The 17440-nt window shown below is 43.7% G+C and overlaps 1 protein-coding gene across 8 annotated transcripts in view; it reads left to right on the top strand.

The window, feature by feature from the left end:
• MAST3 (microtubule associated serine/threonine kinase 3) overlaps positions 1–17440 on the top strand; it is a 174207-nt gene that overhangs the window by 139476 nt on the left and 17291 nt on the right. For all 8 annotated transcript variants that reach the window (XM_078668273.1, XM_078668272.1, XM_078668271.1 and 5 more), the window contains 7 exons: positions 2033–2155; positions 3518–3630; positions 9331–9488; positions 10261–10496; positions 11570–11770; positions 13138–13364; positions 16033–16155. In XM_078668273.1, coding sequence (XP_078524399.1) covers positions 2033–2155; positions 3518–3630; positions 9331–9488; positions 10261–10496; positions 11570–11770; positions 13138–13364; positions 16033–16155 — 1181 coding nt within the window. The remainder of the gene's footprint in view (positions 1–2032; positions 2156–3517; positions 3631–9330; positions 9489–10260; positions 10497–11569; positions 11771–13137; positions 13365–16032; positions 16156–17440) is intronic.

The raw sequence follows: 17440 nt of genomic DNA, 5'->3' as shown, positions 1-17440 counted from the left end.
TGATGGAGGCAAGCCACAAGGTTTCAACACTGAAGAGATGGTCATTTCAGTAGACCTGAGAACCAATGGTATTGCGACCTGTAGAGCGCTGGGAATCGCGATGAGTAGACAGGAAAGGAGGGAAGTGGGAGGAAGGCGCCAGGCATTTGTTGGAACTCAGTTGTTCTTACAAGGAGGGTTCAAAGGGCTTTAGAAGTTACTAGCCTAGATGGCCAACAGTGGTCCTAGTTTCTTGTCAAAGTGCCTAAGCGGACAGGTAGTAAGGTTGGAAGGGGTGCTAAAACTGATGGAGTGGCGGTCTTCAGGGGGGTAGGGGGGGGTTGTAGATGGTGCCAGTTCTCTGTCAAAGCTCTCAGACTGCGCCTGTTGGGGTGCCAGGATGGTGTTCACAAACACCACAAACTATGACATGGTGTGTCACTTTAAGTGGGAAGTGTACATTCCGTGATCCAATGGGGTCGAGAGATGTTTGTCTTGTGCTGTGTCTGCTCGGCCTAAAGAGAGCTTGCATTCCCCCTGCTCGTTTATGCTTCCTCCGGGTCCGGCCGGGCTGTGATTGTCCCATTGTTCTGAGCCTTCTTGGCATCTCAGGCGGCTGCAGTGGGCGTGGCTCGGGTTGTTTACCGCCGCTTCTGCCTGAGGTTGTGTTAAGCATTGGAGTCCCCCGGTGCTGGACCGCCCGGCGGCTTTGGGAATGTTTTTCCCAGAGCCATCGCGCGTGGAAAGATTCCTGGAAGCAAAGACATCCTGTGGGCGAAGAAACTCAGAAGAAACGTGCTCAGTGTCACAAGTTCTTTTACTAAATGTTCCTGCAGTAAAAATGTTCATGCGGCGGTTTCACAAAACACAGGACAGGTTGTACAGAAAAATACTGAACTATAACTGTGCCACATATAAATGCAATTAGAATACAATACACTACATAAAGATGTCCCGACTCCCAGGGCTGCATTTTGTTTACTGCCAGCATTTTAGGGCACGCTAGAAACATCTGGTGACATGTCGAATTTACCGAAAGAGCATTTAAAATTGGATTTTTGCTAATAATGTGCCTTGTGCTCCATGAATTAGGGAGGTAACAAACCCGAACGTGTTTATAGATTGGGGAGAAGCAGACCTCGGAGTGGATGTATTTTTTTATTTTATGCGATTTTATATAGGGCGAACATTACCCGAAGGTGTCAGAGCGCTTTACATAAGAACCAGTTGCGATACATAAGGACTTGGGATTACATGCATTACATAAAAGATACAAACAGAAAAAAAATGCAAATGTAAAAGTTAAAAAGTCACACAAGGAAGAGATATAAACAGAAAAAATGGCAAATATGCAATTAGTAAAGTCACCCAAGGATATGAATGGATATACTCTTAGAGTCACATAGGAATGGTAGTGAGTACAAAGGTCTACTACATATACAAGTGGTTAGAGTTATCTCTATATACATATATATATATATACAAATAGTAGATTTTCTCAGGTCAAGACCCAAAAAAACAAGAGAGCAGAATTCCATCAAGTGGGGTCGGAGGGGGGACGCAGTCACAGCACCAAGGGAGGGTGGGAGGGATAAAAGGGTATGGAGAAAAGGCAAATCAGAGGATTGTTAAGGAGGAAAGTAAACACATATAAGAATAGTTTATTAAAAGTCTATATTCTTGTACAAACCCAGACCCTTTTTTTTTGTTGCGGTTTTAACACTCATTAGCAGGTTTCCGCCTTCTTAACCAAAGGTCAGGATTCTTAACCGCATGATGGAAGCTGTGTTGTTGTTACAACTCTTCTTAAGGACATGTCGCATCCTGTTCATTGTGCATCCGAATCCGTAGCAACAGCGACATCCAGTGGTCAGAACGGAGCATATTGCAATGCTCCGTTCTGACCACTGGATGTCGCTGTTGCTACGGATTCGGACGCACTATACATTGCAATGCATGGTGCAGACTGCCTTGTGCAGTGCAGCGCGCCCTGAGCATCCATCGCATCACTGGCTGTCCAGGCTGACGGGGGCTTGTTTTTGTTTCGTTTCAGGAGGGGCCCACGAGGTGAAGCAGCACTCTTTCTTCTGCACCTTGGACTGGAACGGGCTGCTGCGACAGAAGGCCGAGTTTGTCCCCCAGCTGGAAGCAGACGACGACACCAGCTACTTCGACAGTAAGGCTGCCGCCCCCTCACCGGGGGGGGGGGGGGGGCTTCTTTCTTAGTGTGAGATGTGGAGAAGCTTTTCCACTGTAGACTAGTCCTTAGGACAGGCTGGTCGGGGAGTCAGTCACCTGTGAGGGGGTCTGCTTACAGCTCTGGGGTCCTGGCTCTGCGGTTGACGTGCCTCTAGACGGGGACCCTCACACAACAGAGCCTGAAGGGCTGACACATCTGAGGGTGGGGGGCACACAGCACCGCTGGGGCGTCTCTTCAAACACAGCTGGCTTTAGCTGTGATATAATGGTCGTTGATCAGCAGCTGTCCCAGCTGCCGCTGAAGTTGGGGTCTCTTTCCACCTTTCCTATGTGGCTCCCTTCGCATGACCGGATCTTCAGAAGAATTCTTTTCTTATTGGAATCTGTTTGTGCACGAGGAAAGCTTTAAACCCTTTACAGTGTGACAAAGTCTGATTCTTGGGAGCTCACATAAGTTGCTTTTTTAAATGATTATTCCTTTAATCAATGGTTAGGCCTGGGATAGTAGAACATTTTAGGGGGCATGTTATGGCCATATAAGGTGCTTCCCATTAATTAAACACTCGGTGAACAAACCACAGGGTCCCTAAAAGCCCACCCATCCACAATTCAAGCCAGTGACATAGTGGTCGGATTTTATTAGCAATAGTTCTGGGTTATAAAGGCTAGGACTACGTTTAAACTCAGTAAGACACGTTTCTTTAAATATATAGATTGATGAAAATAAAAAATATTGATGGGCTAGCAAGATTATTTTGTTTTATAGCGCCTGCCGACACTTTCTTAAAGCATTAAAGCGCTCAAATGTCGAAGTGTCAGCCCGCCCACATTCCATTTCCTCCTCCAGCAGCCTGCATCACTGTGCCATCATGTGATGTATTTTTTAAGTCACAGATTAAAAAATAATATATTTGAACAATTGGTACAAAAAGTTTGTCAATTTAATTCTTCCCAGGTAATGGATTACTTTGTTGGAAAAACTTTCAATAGCATAGAGCTCACCCATGATCAGTTTGAGGGATTGTTACTGTGACTTGTGCCCTCGCGTCTGAGTTTCCCTTTGTTTTTGGTTTTCATGCACATGCCTACTCACACGTTTTCTGTTTTTATTGCTTCACTATGTTCGCCTCAGCCTTTGGTCACCATCTTGGTTGAGGCGGAACCTTAGAAGAGCGAATAGGCCTACCAGATTAATTTCTAATTCGTTCTTACTGCACTGAGACTTGTAATGATATTTTGTTGATGTACAGTCTTTAATGATGACGTGCATGCCCAGAGGGATGGTAAAGAGCTTTTTTGCATCACAATAATGTACTAATCCATTCACTTCTTGTTTCAGCACGCTCCGAGAGGTATCACCACTTAGGTTCTGAGGAAGACGACGAGACGAACGATGAAGAGTCATCAGTTGAGATCCGGCAGTTTTCTTCGTGTTCTCACCGGTTTAGCAAGGTGCATAATTTACGGGACCCCTTGCGTGAGTTATGTATTTTAGAACAAGAGCTCCAAAGTTCCCAGACTGATGCTCCCTCTTAAAAAAGTGCTTCAAGGTAGTCATTTGCGTGACGTGAAACGCTGAGCAGACGGATCACATTAACTGGGTCATCATCCAGTTTACAGCTTTAATGGCACAGGAGTCTGTTGTAAGCGACCAAGGTGACAGGTGGTCCTCCTGTGTGTGGTACCTAGGTAGCTGCGCCACTTAAAAGGACTAACAAGTGCTGAGGCGTTGACTGATGCAGCCTTGGCGGTAAGCTCTTTGAATGAGATACTGCTTGCAGCAGAATCTCTCAAAGAAGCATTTACTTCAGTCTGTTGTCTGTGGTATCAAACGCAGGTCGATGGAGAAAAGTCTATGATCCTCTTGATGTTCACGGTGGATGATTCTATAAAACCCAAAGCTGTCCACGATTCTCTTAAACCCAAAGCTGTCCAGGGTTCCCTTGAACCCAAAGCTGTCCACGGTTCTCTTAAACCAAATGCTGTCCACAGTTCTCTTAAACACAAAGCTGTCCACAGTTCTCTTAAACACAAAGCTGTCCACGATTCTCTTAAACCCAAAGCTTTCTGTGGTTCTCTTTAACCAAAAGATGTCCACGATTCTCTGGAATGCAAAGCTGTCCGCGGTTCTATTGAGCCCAAAGCTGTCCATGATTACCTGCCGCCACAGCTAGTGTTATGATAAATGGGTCAACCCACTAGTACTGGGACCTGGGTAATCAGTGGTATATAAGAAGGGGTCCCAGTTGGAACAACATGAGATAAACAATTCAGCAAAATTAACCTCATAAACATAAACTTCAAAGAATGTTATTTAATATACATCCTTTCATATAAACCAATTATCATTTCTTTTCGCAATATAACAATTCAAAACATTTCATGATAAGCCCAGAAGAAAGGGGAGGGTGGGGGGGAGGTGAAGAAAGGAAATTGTGCAACATAGATTTAGTCGTAAAGGAATAACATAATAAGTGGTCTCATTACTGTTTTAACATATAGTACCACATTGGATATATATACATCATCATATATCAACTCATAGGTTGAGGGAATCCTATCCTGTTAATGTCTGGCACAGTCCATAAGTGATCAGTTTGCCCACAGGTAAGAAAGAAAAACAGTATGTCGACGTTTCGACCCCAATATCGCAGGCGACGTTATTGCCCTACAGCGGGGTCTTCCTCAGGACGGGTGGTGGTGGGGGTGTGGGAGTACAAAAAGGGCACCTACAAAAGGGGAAAAACTAAATTAGGAATGGTATAATCTTACAAGGAAAGCTGAAGGCTAATTAAAGCCATGACTAGTTACCTACACGAAGCACGGTGAATCTAGCGGCTCCGTCTGAAACTGATGTTGGGCCAAGGGCTCCTATTTCACAAGAGAGCGTAATCCTAAAAATAAATTAGGCATTTATAAGACAGTGGACCGTACTCGGCTATAATCCACGTCATATCATACTTAATATCAGCACACGTGTACAATTTAGTTAAACATCATACACTACCCAGCCGGGTTAAAAAAATAAGTTACCAAAATCAAACGGCGGAGGACCAACCAAACCAACCAACCACGGGGCTAGCCCCCACAATTCCAGTCCATTCTCACTACACAAAAATAAGTGAGTAACTGGTCTTAAGGCTCACCTATTCAAGCGGCAGCGCTCCTAGGTGCTGATTATGCATGGAAATACTTCTGTTCATGACAAAAAACGTATATCTGTAAATGACAAACAAGTGCAATTCAGAACATAATTGACATGTCGTCATTGCATTCTAACCCACCACTTCATCTGTTTACTCACCATATCTGAAGGTGAAACAGACGGAATCAAAAAACCATTAACTCGCAGTGGCTTCTTATTTCCAAAACCGCCACTCGGGCAAAACTTCCTTTGAAAAGACCTCCTGGGTCCGTCTGTGTATCTAGGGATTGGAATGGAGGCGTGTGTTACAAAACCATTAGACAATCGCCGCATTACTAGAGCGGGGCACGATTAAAGTGAACCCATGCTTACCCGAATCTAGAAAAAAGCGGGAAAGCTCCTCGCTGTGCATCCGTCTCAATTAATTTACTGGCTTGAAGTGAGCCACGAAGTGGGATGCCCGGTATCTTTGCGGCAAACCCTTTCAAATCTCACTCGGGTTTCTGAGAAAAATAAATAAACACCCGGCGGTGCGTGTTAGCGTCTGCACTCGCAACACTCAAATAGTCTCAAAAAGGAAGGAGACGGCTTTTGATTTACTCGAGCTTACCCCTTAGGAAATGCGTGCTGAAGTCTCCGCATGGCAGCAAACCATTTGCTCTAGTGACCTGACGCGAAGGAGAAAAAGCGAGATATATCAACTGAGCAGCAGCTAAATGTCACTGCTTGTATGTGGCCAATGGGCGCCCAGTGAAAATAGTGGACAGACTCGGCCCCTGGTGAAATTAAGCGCTGGAGAAAACTAGTGTCTCATTGGGCTAAACTCCTTTCTTAGCGCGATAGGGGGACCTGCAAGCACACAGACGTCTACATTTATCAGTTGATTTATTGAAAGCCAGATACATGTTAGTTAAAATTAAATGCATTGGTTAAGTTAAATTGGATGGGGCACTCGTCAAGGCAAACATATTAGATGCACTGGGAGGGGGTCTTGTTCCTCATGTGCGAACTACTCAATTGTATTGCATTCCAAATATGTAAAAGTTACAGAGATGTAAAAATAAAACATGTATATATAAATGAAAGATAACACAATCAAATTGAATGGGCCCTCACATCATAATTTTGCATTACAACCTTGCCAAATAAGTCCTATTAGGCAGAATAAAAAGGACGATATCAGTATTGCATAAAAACTATATTATAAACATGCCAGTTGTGCAAAATTATTCTCCTGTTCATTAAGACCATGCACTATAGTGTCCAACAAGCATTGTGTTGATCTGAAATCTTTCACGAATTGCAATACATCCGGTGTTATTTACTGCATCAAGTGTCCGTGTGGCTTGGCCTATGTGGGTCAAACACAACAGAAAATTAAGGTCCGAATTATGCAACATCAGAGCAGGATCAGATGTGAGGTAGTGGGTGCACCACTCGTGGACCACTACAGGAGTCTTGGACATACATTGAATGAACTTGAGTGGGTGGTCCTTGAAAAGGTGACCTTGGGACCCCGGGGAGGTAGTATATCCTCTATCCTCACTGTGAGAGAAAGTAAGTGGATGCACTTGTTGGACACTATAGTGCATGGTCTTAATGAACAGGAGAATAATTTTGCACAACTGGCATGTTTATAATATAGTTTTTATGCAATACTGATATCGTCCTTTTTATTCTGTCTAATAGGACTTATTTGGCAAGGTTGTAATGCAAAATTATGATGTGAGGGCCCATTCAATTTGATTGTGTTATCTTTCATTTATATATACATGTTTTATTTTTACATCTCTGTAACTTTTACATATTTGGAATGCAATACAATTGAGTAGTTCGCACATGAGGAACAAGACCCCCTCCCAGTGCATCTAATATGTTTGCCTTGACGAGTGCCCCATCCAATTTAACTTAACCAATGCATTTAATTTTAACTAACATGTATCTGGCTTTCAATAAATCAACTGATAAATGTAGACGTCTGTGTGCTTGCAGGTCCCCCTATCGCGCTAAGAAAGGAGTTTAGCCCAATGAGACACTAGTTTTCTCCAGCGCTTAATTTCACCAGGGGCCGAGTCTGTCCACTATTTTCACTGGGCGCCCATTGGCCACATACAAGCAGTGACATTTAGCTGCTGCTCAGTTGATATATCTCGCTTTTTCTCCTTCGCGTCAGGTCACTAGAGCAAATGGTTTGCTGCCATGCGGAGACTTCAGCACGCATTTCCTAAGGGGTAAGCTCGAGTAAATCAAAAGCCGTCTCCTTCCTTTTTGAGACTATTTGAGTGTTGCGAGTGCAGACGCTAACACGCACCGCCGGGTGTTTATTTATTTTTCTCAGAAACCCGAGTGAGATTTGAAAGGGTTTGCCGCAAAGATACCGGGCATCCCACTTCGTGGCTCACTTCAAGCCAGTAAATTAATTGAGACGGATGCACAGCGAGGAGCTTTCCCGCTTTTTTCTAGATTCGGGTAAGCATGGGTTCACTTTAATCGTGCCCCGCTCTAGTAATGCGGCGATTGTCTAATGGTTTTGTAACACACGCCTCCATTCCAATCCCTAGATACACAGACGGACCCAGGAGGTCTTTTCAAAGGAAGTTTTGCCCGAGTGGCGGTTTTGGAAATAAGAAGCCACTGCGAGTTAATGGTTTTTTGATTCCGTCTGTTTCACCTTCAGATATGGTGAGTAAACAGATGAAGTGGTGGGTTAGAATGCAATGACGACATGTCAATTATGTTCTGAATTGCACTTGTTTGTCATTTACAGATATACGTTTTTTGTCATGAATAGAAGAATTTCCATGCATAATCAGCACCTAGGAGCGCTGCCGCTTGAATAGGTGAGCCTTAAGACCAGTTACTCACTTATTTTTGTGTAGTGAGAATGGACTGGAATTGTGGGGGCTAGCCCCGTGGTTGGTTGGTTTGGTTGGTCCTCCGCCGTTTGATTTTGGTAACTTATTTTTTTAACCCGGCTGGGTAGTGTATGATGTTTAACTAAATTGTACACGTGTGCTGATATTAAGTATGATATGACGTGGATTATAGCCGAGTACGGTCCACTGTCTTATAAATGCCTAATTTATTTTTAGGATTACGCTCTCTTGTGAAATAGGAGCCCTTGGCCCAACATCAGTTTCAGACGGAGCCGCTAGATTCACCGTGCTTCGTGTAGGTAACTAGTCATGGCTTTAATTAGCCTTCAGCTTTCCTTGTAAGATTATACCATTCCTAATTTAGTTTTTCCCCTTTTGTAGGTGCCCTTTTTGTACTCCCACACCCCCACCACCACCCGTCCTGAGGAAGACCCCGCTGTAGGGCAATAACGTCGCCTGCGATATTGGGGTCGAAACGTCGACATACTGTTTTTCTTTCTTACCTGTGGGCAAACTGATCACTTATGGACTGTGCCAGACATTAACAGGATAGGATTCCCTCAACCTATGAGTTGATATATGATGATGTATATATATCCAATGTAGTACTATATGTTAAAACAGTAATGAGACCACTTATTATGTTATTCCTTTACGACTAAATCTATGTTGCACAATTTCCTTTCTTCACCTCCCCCCCACCCTCCCCTTTCTTCTGGGCTTATCATGAAATGTTTTGAATTGTTATATTGCGAAAAGAAATGATAATTGGTTTATATGAAAGGATGTATATTAAATAACATTCTTTGAAGTTTATGTTTATGAGGTTAATTTTGCTGAATTGTTTATCTCATGTTGTTCCAACTGGGACCCCTTCTTATATGCCACAGCTAGGTCTGTGGTGTCTCTAACTTCGTGGCAGAGTATCCAAAAAATGTAGTTTAGAAAAGATTAAAATGTTGCCTGGCTAAAAGTATTCTAGGATCACGTGGAGGTTTGGTTGTTTGGCAGGAAATGGTGATGACTTTGGAAGCGCACCAGCTACACCATTCTATTTTATTAGGTAGCTTCTGTTGTGATTTTAAAATACAGTAAGGACATGCTTGCTGAAGGTTTTTTCTCTTCCTCTAGGTTTACAGCAGCACCGAGCATCTTGCCACTCAGTTAAACCTCAGCTTCTCGTCATCCGAGAGAAGCCACAGTGAAGAGACAGAGGAGCGGAGGGAGAGGTGGGAGCGGGCGGTCTCCGGGGAGGAGGACAAGAGCCGTTTCTTGGGTACCGAAGCCAGGTGAGTGGTAAAGTGCGCACGGAGAGGCACTGTGGGTCTATATATTGCGTTGATGTGACCTGCATGCGGCACTGAATCGTTTCCATTGGAGATTCTCAAACTTCTGAGTACTTGGTCCCTTGAAGATACATTTTTTCCACTGAGTGAGACCCGAACGTTAGCAATAACCGGTACAAGTTCATCGAATCAAACACAATTATGTAGGGCCCTAGGAATCCAAATTGAGGCCAGAAAAGTTTAAAGGTGGGGGACGGTTTGGGGGTCTCTCGGTCAGCCCAGTTGCTTTCAGTTGATCGCACCCACCAATGAGTCTTCTAGGTTTGTTAAAATACATCTAACCCAAATGTTTGCGGTGATGCCTCTTGGTTTTCCAGGTGTGTTGTGTAACTTATGAGCCTGCAAGAGTGTGTGAGGCATTCATTGTTTCACAATGAAATTGCCGTTGTCTTGTTGACTCATTGGGACCACAGTAAGCAAGGCCAACTCCTGTTCTTACAAGGCATCCGTTTGGCCTATGGGGGAGTTTTAATTTCCGGGAGTGACGCATTCTGATCTGATGATCTGTTGAGTTTGGTTACCTGTCCGTGTACCCTGAGAATCTCCTACGTTCAGAGCTACGTCCTGGTGCTGCTTCACCACACAGACTATTTCTCAGAACCGTGAATGCCAAGTTAAATCTCTGCCTGATCCGAAGTTAAAAGGAGTGACAGGATTTTTTTTGTTGATGAAAATTGTCCCTCTTGCTTCATTCACTTCTCTCTTCTCCCAATAGAATGAGGTCGTGGACGTCCTCGGACTCCTCTCAGCATTCCTCACAGCACGGCAGAAGTGGAAGTCCATCGACCATGAGCAGCGCTTACAGTCTCGAAACCATGCCAAAGTTTGCCTTTTCATCAGAGGATGAGAGCTACGACACAGGATCCTCGAAACCAGAGAAACCACTCTTCGTTTTAGGAGACTTGAAGACCAGCAGCAAAGCCAGAGCCACAAAGTCCTCGTCGTTATCAGGTTGGACGGCTGTGATTATGGTTTAGGCTCGCTCCGCATACGAAGTCTTAAGCTGTAGAGTGCAGTGTAGGTCAAAGGAAGATAAAAATATGTAGAGGTTCTGCAGGAGAAGATGGGTCTGGCAGATCTTCTAAAGTGAGGCTTTCGTGCTTGACTATACGTCATGTTGTTGGGTTTCGAAGGTAGGAATCTAAATTCAAGATTAATCAGACTCCGATCTTCGTTTGCAGAAACCGGGGCTTGTGGGTACCCACAAAATCATGGGTGGATGTCCATTATAGTCTGCTGTGACAATTGTCTATCATGTGACCGACAACTTGCTTCAAAAGTGTCTCAAAATGATAAAAATAAATAAAAATGTGACTGGGAATATTAGAGCCGCAATGTGAGATATTTGGCAACCAGACTACGCAGTGGCTTCAGTGGCTCTCAAACAGAATATCAAGATTGCTGTATGCTGTACAGGTATTCATGCGGTATGAATCTGTTATGGGTTCAAACACTTTGTACAATTTTACCATCAAGTTTTTAGATATCGAATAGTCAAGAGGGTTGTGATAAAAGTGTGGGCATTAGCAGAGTGATATTTTTGTATACCTTCTCAATAGACCTTTTATAAACAAAATTAGTTTTACAAGATCATTGTTACAGGCAAGTAACTAATCCTCACCCTCATTCTCTAGTTGATCTTTGAAAGGGAAAAGCTTTCTGCTGTTGGACTGGAGAGATTTGGTGCAGTATCGCAGGGGCAAAGAGTAGGATTTTCTGAAGCTCGTTGACTTTGCAGCCTTTTGAGAATGGTTTCACTTCTGGAAACTTGCAGTAGTGTTGAGGTGCTTCTCATTAAGTCCCAAAGGCTTTCGGGCTCTTACTCTAACTATCCACCCGAGCAAGAGCGCAAACCTAGACACATGCGAAAAAAACACCGGTAGTAACATTTTCTGTCAGTCCACATATTCTAAGTGTAGTCGCCTGCATCTGCGCCTCAGTATCAAGATGCCTTTTTTATACATATTGAGTAGTGCTTTGGATAAAATGTCTTGACCTTCCCTGCTCTTCTTTTCGATTTGCAGCCGATCTTGTGAGCTTGAGCCAAATTCGGTTTCGCAGCAACAGCACTGGCACCAAAAACTCCACCCCTCGAGCCTTGGACCCCGGAATGAGTCTCCGATTGGGAGGACCAAAGGAAACTCCTGAGAAGCAGAAGATGTCCACCCCCAACAGAGTTCCCAAGTCGGCATCGGTCTCCGCGCTGTCTCTCATCATCACATCAGGTAAGGACCGCAACACAGCATTGAGCCATCATAGAAATAGCAGAAAGCCTCATGAAGAGAGTACGGAACTTTGGGCAGGGCCACAAGGGATAGAAAATATTGTCAATTACACTACCCACTATGGGGGAAACTAGGTGGCTGTTGGAGACTGAAAAGTGAAATGTAGTTTGCGCTGTAAACTTTAAGATAGCTCAGTTCATTAGCGTCACTGCAAGTATAGCAGTTAGGGGGGATGTTGTCCTTTCATCCTGCCAAGAAACAATAAGTACCACTGAGCTATTTAATCTATTTAGGAATGCATACGCAGTAAATATTACAATGCATATTGAACCGTTTACGTACAGACATTCCTGGATGTGTAGGTACTTACGGTGCTGGGATGACTGGTAGAAGATTCCCAAATAGACAAACATTTGTGTTTTAAAATGTTAAGATTATTTATGCTTGTGGCCCCCCGAAAGGCTTGTTTTTATTGGAGCAGCCATTGATATACATCTCCCCTGAGGCGCGAGAGCCCAGAATCTACCATTCTAAAACGGGTTCTCTCTCAATAACATAACTGTTCATCGCTGCCTCAAACCAGCACAAGGCGTGTAACTGTACACAGCATTTAAAATACTCTAATGGCCACTTACAGTCAAAGCAGCTTCAATTTAGAGCTCTTTCAAGCACACATACTTGTAGATATTTTGTCACCTTTTCTGATGGCTGGTATCATCCATGTAAACGTATTGTTGGGACAGGATTTCAAAATCACCTCTGGGGGCAATGCTTTTTTATTCAGATCTTCCGATAAGTTTCCAGCATTTATTGTAAGCAATCACATCTTGTGGACATAAGTTTTGTTTGGATGGCCTTGCAATTTAGGTAGTTGGGATAATTGGTCTGTACATCCTTAATTCTACCGTGGCGACGAGGCACTATACCTAAAGGCCTTTTCTGGTGAGATTTTTCCCTCTAGCTGCAGCTCTTGCATTATTCATAACACGGCACCCCGAGATGTGATTTCGAGTATGGGAATGACAGGTGACGGTGATTAATAACCAACTACAAGAGGATAATTTGTACGCGCCCTTTCAAAGCAGCAAAGGAGGTCCCTATGAACATGGATGTGTTTAAATGCTCGAAAGCCTTGATTAATTGAACCCAAGCTATTTTGTGGCTGCAATGTTTGGTTTATTCTCAAGTTATTGGTTTTGGAATGTTCAAATTTCTCCTGAAATTGCTGCTTTTGTTCATACTGAAGGTCCATCACGACACAAAGAATGTCTCACTGATGGATACGGAGAGGCTTGACCCTACAGACAATGTTTAGGAGGGAAATGTCAGACGTTTATCAAATCTAAATGTTGTTTTTGTCTTGGTAGATGAGTATGGCAGCGCACCGCTGGTTAGCCCCATCTCGCAACGCTCTTTCTCGTCCAATCCGTCGTCCCGGGATTCCTCGCCAAGCCGAGATGCTTCCGTCACCATAACCAGCCTCCGGCCTCCCATCATTATTCAGAGCTCTGGAAAGAAGTACGGATTCACCTTGCGCGCAATAAGAGTCTACATGGGGGACAGCGATGTGTACACCGTGCACCACATGGTGTGGGTGAGTACAGCAGGATGAGCACTGTCCCTTTGAATCATGGGGACTAGGAGATTGAGCTGGAATTTGAGCAAATCATTTTTTCTGCACAGTGTTTGCCAGTTCACAAACATTTGATAACATACATTGAAGGTTGCACTATTTGATATAGCCGTCCTCCCAATTTATACATCCATATAGGGGAGTAGGCAAATAAGTATTAGAACATCTGTTATACTCAATGTTATCTTAAATTTAAAATGTCAGAAACCAGCACTGAAATCATTTGGCTTTTTTTGTAGTCACATTTTTTCCGCATCTTATATTATTCAACACCAAAATACTTCACGGTGAGAGTGCACTTCTTAGTTAAACCTTTTTATGTTATATTGTATTTGCTTTTAGATGTCCGTTGCACTTTCATTTTATTTCTACTGAGATGCAGACTTTTGTTCTATTTCTTTAGTATAGCCTGTTTGACAATTTGCAAACTTGATTTGCTGCAAAGTTTCAGTTTAAAACCACCATGTAGGGTTGAGCCGTCCTGTCCTGGGAGAGCGAAGGGTTATGTTATGGTCAATGTGCAGTCCATCTATGATGGTCCTTCTCGATAGCTAAGACTCGCACAACCTCACTCCAGTTCGTGGCATCTCGCCATTGTCATTCGGGCCATGAAAACACAAAGCAAACCGTAGTGGGCAAGAGATGGAGGGATCCCATAGGGAGCAGCCACAGTTTTTACAGAAAGATCCTGGCCAGACACAGAGGTAGTTTTAGAGCTTCACTAACAACTAATATGTTGACAATTTTGCTTAAAACAAAATACTTTAAAACATTGTATTGCAGAAAAAGTTCATCTCAAGCCTTCCAAGAGAGGGGTGGAATCTTTCACTTGTAATATGCCAATGGTATAGAACCTTTTCCAAGCCTGTGGCTTGCAATTCAGTACTGAACTAGCACCTGTAAGGCACCGTGCCCCGGTCTACCGCTGGGCACTCAAGCTTCAAATCTCAGTTGTCCCAAAATGTAAGGTTTTGGACCCCAAACACAGCGAGAACCTGGTAGATGTTGTCACTCTCGCTTCCGCTGCTCAGAACACGTCCTGGTGTCTCCTGCCTTTTACTTTTCATGTATTCTCACGTAACACAAAACATAATGCAGAAATCAAAAATGCATTGAGTCAGTTGGAATTTTTGCGAAATCTGTCAATTATTATTCAAAGAATGCTATTAACCCCTTCCGTGCGGGGCTGTTTCCACCCCCCCGCTGTGCTGGGGGGCGGGGGGGCACAGCGCACCGGATGAGCCACGGCGCTCCGGTGCTTATGACGAGCTGAGCTCGTCATGACCACGCCCGTTTTAATGGAACGCTCAGCACAGCAGGGGAATCAGCCCAGCGTGCAAGTGTTCCATCAAGCGGGCGCGGTCATGACGAGCTGAGCTCGTCATGAGCACAGAAGGGGTTAAATAACATCCTAATCTAAGTTTGCAATGAAAAAGCTTTAACGCCCTATGTGAAGTTGTGTTCAAAAAGTGAGAGTTTCTTACCTTTTCGTGAAGCACGATTCTTGCAATCCAAATTTGTTCCAAACTCTTATTTCTGAAACGTGAAGATTTTCCGTCCTGCAATTTATATTATCATTTTTAATATTCAAAAGCAGTACATTCACTGACATATAGTAATAAAGCAAGAAGAAAACATGAGAGCTGAGCGTCATTAATAAAGGATTTATAGAGAACTCATACAAAAAGAGAGCGCTTAGGGAGTCCGATAATCGGTCATTCAAAAATAAATTCAAAAATGTCTTCTCCTTTCTGGCGTATACTATCCAGTAATAATTACTAGCGATATTGAAAAAAAACTCTGATGAAGTCTCATGTTGAGACGAAACGCGTTTGCTGCGCTGCTGTTGGATGTTATAAAGAATAAAGAAAACTATTTGAAAATCATCTTGTGGCTCCTGCTTCATATTGGATTTATGAAAAGACCACTTTTGTGTGAAAATAATTTGGAAAGACTTCGCACTGAATCAAATTCTGAATTTTGAATGAACGATTATTGGACTCCCTAAGCACTCCTTTCTTGCTTGAATTCTCTTTCTTTGTTTCATGATCTCTGAGCAGTGGGTCCATCAGCGGGTTCAGTCTTTCCTTTACCATACGTAAGATACTAACACCTGTGCGGTCACATTATAGCCAAGGGTGCTCTACTTGGAGATAATAAAGGATTTATACTTGCATCCTGGCTTTGGAGTAATACATTTACAGACAATCGAAGGTTAACTAATTGGGGTTTAATCCAAAAAGACAAAGATTTTCTTGATATTTGCATTTTAATCACCTCTCTACCGAACATTTCACTGGTCTGGATTCAAGAAGCGCTATGGTCTCGCTTAATAACCCTTTGGATTAGAGTCAAGAGGATATTTGTCTATATATTCATTACTACTTTAATCTAATGAGTAAGGTTGATTTTTTTTGTTCGTTCCATAATGGGGTGACATTTAAAAAGTGATAGATGCATGTGCACAGCCGACACATCTGTCACTTCCCCCTTCTGATTATCATCTTTATTTCTGTTTGCTGTTTCTGATTATTGTTTCCAATGGCTCCCTCTGTGCTTTGCTTTTCCCGCTATCCCTTCCACCCAGTTTTTAAATGACCTGACAGCCTGACGTTCTTTCTGCTTGCAGAGTGTGGAGGAGGGAAGCCCAGCTCACAAAGCCGGGCTGAGGGCCGGCGATCTCATCACGCATGTGAACGGAGAGTCCGTGCTGGGGCTGGTGCACATGGATGTGGTGGAGCTCCTTCTGAAGGTATTCAGCGGTCACGAGAGGCGGTCTCTTTATCTTGCTTGAGTGTAGAGTGTTGCTTGAATATCCATACAGTGATGGTATGAGTGTCCAGGCAGACGATGGTGTGCGCATAGTGGGACACGGGGGTTTATAGTTGAGGTGCATATGAATAATTTCGAGGTATGGATGTCGTTGATGCATACATTTGAAATTTGGAGTAAAATAAGATGACTTTTTGAGCCCAGTCGCAAGATTCTGGAAAATGCACAGCATCTGTTTCCATAATTGGTGCACACTGGAAAACACTGATAAAGACAAATAACTGTTTCTTTTGTGTGGTTTCTGGCTCTTGTAGCATTACTAAGCATGTAACGTTTTGTACTTGAAGGGTTCACGGATCAGAGTAAGAAATTTGCCCCCCATGGTTACACATTCTTGAGGGTGTAAGTGCCTCCGGCCCCGCCCTCCTACCAGATGTACAAAAACCATGACGTGGCCAGCACTGGACGCATCATAGCATTTAGGGAGTGGGGCGCTAAACTTTTAGCTATGCTGCACAGCAGCAGCAACACTGCTGGTCAACATGGCTAAAATCACTGACAAAGCCAATAGTAGACGAGGCCGATTGACTTTGTCAATGCTTGTTTTTTCTGGTGGCACTAATTTCCACCTCCCAGCAATGTGCGGGCTTGTAGCATTGGTCGTTTTAAACTGTGGAGCCCAGTGGCACTCAATCCCGAACCAAGTTTGATGCCACCCAATGCCAGTGAGTGTACCTTCTGAAAACCAGTACCGCCACGGGCCATGGTAGACACATAGTGCTCTGAAGTGGAGACGATAGTCCCCGGAAGTAAAAAAAATTCTTGCCAGTGACAGTGCATGTGCTGTCTCAGGTAGACCTAAAAATCATGGGCACACGCGACCAGGAAGAAGGCAGCGACACACTCGCCTTCCGGACTAGCGTATCCTTAAATGACATTTACGCAGCAGGCACATGGTCTTTTGTGCATATCTTCACAAAACATAAGTGTGTACACAATCAAGTCGGGTGTCATGTGGGGCAAAGAGTCTTAAAATACATGTTTGCTAATACATGCTCTGTTAATTGTAACCTTCCAATGGAAAAGGCTATTGTTATGAAATCAGTGTACAGCATGTGAATCCAGAAAAATGCCACGCTGCAAAGCAAAACGGTTACTTACCTCTTATTTTGCAGCTTGAAAAAAATTCTGGGTTCACATCCTACCCTCCCACCTCCCCAGATGAGGTGAATTTCAAGATGTTGGGACTTCAGATCAGGGGGGTG

This window comes from Lissotriton helveticus, chromosome 12 (assembly GCF_964261635.1).
Source record: "Lissotriton helveticus chromosome 12, aLisHel1.1, whole genome shotgun sequence".
NCBI lineage: Eukaryota > Metazoa > Chordata > Amphibia > Caudata > Salamandridae > Lissotriton > Lissotriton helveticus.
The sequence above is the reverse complement of the archived record's forward strand: the minus strand, read 5'-3'. Positions and strand labels throughout refer to the sequence as shown.